The 4,329-nt window shown below is 34.3% G+C and overlaps 1 protein-coding gene and 1 non-coding gene across 2 annotated transcripts in view; one reads left to right on the forward strand and one right to left on the reverse strand.

Annotated features, from left to right (window-relative positions):
- LOC104711325 (protein-L-isoaspartate O-methyltransferase 1) overlaps nucleotides 1-641 on the reverse strand; it is a 1,410-nt gene extending 769 nt beyond the window's left edge. Inside the window, exons 1-2 of the mRNA XM_010428018.2 lie at nucleotides 498-641; nucleotides 11-281 (exon numbers count right to left, since the gene is read on the reverse strand). Of these exons, the coding sequence (XP_010426320.1) occupies nucleotides 11-281; nucleotides 498-503 (277 nt within the window). The 5' untranslated portion in view covers nucleotides 504-641. The remainder of the gene's footprint in view (nucleotides 1-10; nucleotides 282-497) is intronic.
- On the forward strand, nucleotides 889-960 carry TRNAT-UGU. Its single transcript has one exon. It is a non-coding gene; the product is annotated as a tRNA-Thr (tRNA).

Consider the following 4,329-nt stretch of genomic DNA (forward strand, 5'->3'; position numbering starts at 1 on the left):
AAAAACAAACCGGAGCCGACATCAAGAACACGCATTCCGGGTTTCAAATGGTTTTCAAGAAGTTGAAGACACATAGCGTGCATATGAGGAGCTGATATAGTCACATTGTAACCAATAGACAGGGGACTATCAACATAAGCGGATGAACGATCTGGCACAAATACGCCTCTATCTACAGCCTCCATAGCTTTAGCAACTTCATCTGATGTAACAATACCATGATTTTGCAGATTCTCAACCATAGCTTTGTTCTTGTTGATACTGCTTGGACTCCAAAATTGCTACAACATCATCGATTACCAAAACAAAAACCCCAAAAAAAAATTAAGGCGTATCTAGTGATTGAAACGATCTAGTTCAAATGATTACTAGTCTTGGTGATCTCAATCGCAGCGATAAGTATTGAATAGAATTGGGCAATGGAAATCGCAATTACTACATCTATTGATTCGAATCAAATCGATTATACAGTAGAGAGAGAGAGAGAGAGAGATTACCTTCATGTTTATGTGAGAGAAAGCTTCCGGTGAGAAGAGAGAGTGATAAGTTCAATTCAATCAATGGGAGCAAAGAGAGCAGAGTGAGACGAGAGAGAAAGTGGTGGCGATTGCGCATAGTAGCGGAAATTGCACGCAACGAGCGCGTTTGGTTCCTTTTTTTGCATCTTTTCTATATTTTCTTTCATATTTTAGTATTTACCCCATACATTTTTTATTTATCATTTTGGCCCAAACTTTTTGTTACTTTATGGTTTTTTACAAAATTTCCCACCATTTTCTTCTACATTTTATCATTCATCTCATATTTTTTTCTCTACAAATTTGACCCACAGTGTAAATTTCTTGAATTTCTGAATTTTTTATAAATGACAATTAAGGAAACAAAGATGCCCTTATAGCTCAGTGGTAGAGCGTCAGTCTTGTAAACTGAAGGTCCGTAGTTCGATCCTGCGTGAGGGCACCTTTTTTTTATCAATAGCTATGATGAAACCCAAACAACGTCGTAGTAGTTTATAACTTAAAAAAATGCAACAACGTCGTTTTGAAGATTCGGAAGACTTCACAAAAACCTCAGTGACACTGATGATGACGAGACCGCACGGCAATCGTCGGGTTCGTTTTAGGGTTTTTGATCTTGAAAATGGCGAATCTTGTGCACAGATTTCTCAGGAACAAGTCATTTTTAAGAACAATCCCGAAGCTCACCACCACTACGTATCCTTTAACTCATCAGAAGCCTTGCATCAGCAACGTCGTCGAGTCTGTTGTATCTGTAGAATTCGATCCGGTGATTAACGTCCCCGGAACTAAATCTCTCAGGTTTTACCCTAGTTACCCAATTGGGTACGGGTTTAACCCGACTTTGGTTAAGGATGACTCGGGTTTAATCAAAACGGTATTTCGTTTGTGGATACGGTGGTGGAGGAGAAGGACACGGTGATTTATGCAGATAGCGTGAAGAAGAAGAAGAGAAAGAAGAAGATGAACAAGCACAAGTATAGGAAACTCAGGAAACGTCTTGGACGCAAATCCAAGTAGAGGTTGCTTTGTTTGTTTCGATTCCCCCTGTTTTGCTAAATATTTCGGTGAGAGAAAAGTTTGAAACTTTTTTCTTCTAAACATTGGGGATTAATATCAGATCGAACAATGTTACAATTCTAGTGTTAATCATTTGTTTATCTCAATAGTTTCATGAAATTATCTACACCGTTGCAGTGTTTGCTCTGTGTTATCGCTTCAACTGAGTGTGCTTATAAATGGGAATGTTTCAAGTTTGTGTTTTTTTTGTTTCTTGCATTGTCCTAACTACTGTGGTTTCTTCTTCTTAGCTAACTCAGAAAAAGCTGTGATTTTTTATAGGCTTGAGTTTGTGATGGTATTACTATTGACTTTTTGCTTTGATCGGCATTTTGTGATGATCTTGATCCTTGAAATCCACTTAGGATAGTGGAATTTAAAGTTAGGTGTGTTAATTTGAGATTACTCCTAACTGATATAACATCAGATTCTGAAAATTTGTAGGCTATATAGTCTGATTGTTTTCTTGTTACGTAATGACTCATTGAACCGATGAGATCCGGGTGGTAGGTATCAACCGGTGTGTTATTTTGTTGTTGTTGCAAATACTGTCTTATCGAAAACATGTTGATTTTTCTGCTTAGTGTCCTTAGCATTTATGAAATTCTTAATGGAGGAAATCACAAACATTGTGATTACTAATTAAAAAAAATAGATTCTCCAATGGGGTTGTGTTGTAGGCATTTGCTGTATATGTTTTAACTGGCATCTAGAGTTGTTTGCTTGTACTATTGAGATTACTTCGATTGAGTGGATTACTACTAATCCGAGGGTTTGGTTGACCTAATTTCCAACAATCATCCTAGCACCATGTTTCTTTTTTGGCTTCCTCTTCAATCATGTAAAGTTTTAAATCATTCAAAAGATTTGGGAATCTTAATGTTTTGGATATTAAATTGGATAAGGTTTTAAGGACATTTAAGGCACGCTAGCTGTGTGGATCGGTCCACGATCCCTATACAAAGAACACGTTATTGTAAATTTATATTATTGGGTTTCGAACGTATATAATACACGCAACCAAATACTAAATTAATAAGAATCACTTGACAAGAAACTAGGAAACATCTAACCACGTCGTTGCATTTTTGGGGATCTTATGATTTCTACAACACACAAACTTAAACAAAAAGATAGCTATATTATGCTATTTACATATAGGCTCAAAACCAAGATAACATCGGTACATGTTGCAAGTAAAAATTATTCAACCTCCTTATAGAGGTGAGAAAATTATCAAGTAATATCATTATTCATTAGTATTTCATAAAAGCTATAATATTTTCTTAACTTCATTCATCCATCATCCATGGGAGTTAGTCATACAAAAAAATGTATACTACATGCTTATGCGAAAAGTGGAATCTCTTTCGTACATATGAATATTGGCCAAGGATTACGATATCAAAGTAAATTATTTAATTACAAAGAATGATTAAGTTATGATCCAACCACTATGATCCAACCACGATGCGGATACTAAGCCAAGATTCCAATTATTCTTTCATATCCACTACACATTAAGATCTTTTTCTCTTTTTTTTTTGTTCGCAAGTGTTCGCTCATCTTGCCTTCTCAAGAATTCAGAATAACAAATAACTAGAGATTAAGATATGGAAATGTAAATAAATCGCCACGAGACGAGATCCTCTCTCGTAGAACACATGGCATTACCGGGATCAATGGAGAAAAAAATGTTTTCTATATGACCAGTACATAGTCATTAATTAAGTGGTCGATTTTAATCAATTATTTTGTTACGTAATCGCTCGGTGCATGGTTTTAAGACGTGTGTTTCTAAAAGCTAATCATGTTGCTTTCATATGGTGGAATCTAAAAGTTTTTTATGCTTCAAAAAAATGTGAGTTTAAGATTCAAAAACTGCAAATGATTATAGTTTGGGGATTCAAGTTTTTCCAATGAATCTTAGAAATTATCAGACTCGTACATAATCACGTGTGATGCAAATTATAAATGTACTAGATGAAAAATTTCTTGTAATTTTAATGTATTAAACGCATCACCTGTTACGCTAACACATAACCAAAATCTTTCTAAAAAAATTAAAGATACGATAATCATATAATCAAAACAGTTTTCTTCTCATTTTAAAAACGATCGAAATATTTATTCTCCCGTTTAAAAAACTTGACGACCGAAGATTTTTATTGTACAAGGCATTAGGTCAACAATGCCATGGTGTGAACTGTGAATAGCTTTTGTCACCACGGTTTTGGGTACATCTCTTAATCTTAATTATTGCTTTCATTATTCTCTTAAGCGACTTGTTGCTTCATTTCAATTTTCCCATTATTGTATAAAACTATCCATCAACCATGACAAATTATTCCTTTTTTAAGTATACATTTAGTTTTCTTTCACTGTCATCTAAATTAGTCAAATCGAACATTCATATCATATGTATACACAACACACACAACATATATAGTTATATAAGCATGAAATTTTATAAAATCAGAAATAGTAAATATTATGATAGTATATTGTACACTATTTTTTAAAAATCACACTTATGATGGGTTCCTTAATCGGTTAATCGAATCGGAAGCGTGTCCTAAAAGCGTTCCATAAGTCTAATTAACCAAGACGTATACACAATAATGATTCACTTTAAAATAACGTTGATGGTAGTTGAGTCATTTTAAGTCTCAAAAGAAAAATATTTCTCTGTGCCTATATATTTCCGACACCATTTCATTGAACTTTCAACCTGAAACAAATAATCAACAAA

This window comes from Camelina sativa, chromosome 9 (genome assembly GCF_000633955.1).
Source record: "Camelina sativa cultivar DH55 chromosome 9, Cs, whole genome shotgun sequence".
Taxonomy (NCBI): Eukaryota; Viridiplantae; Streptophyta; class Magnoliopsida; order Brassicales; family Brassicaceae; genus Camelina; species Camelina sativa.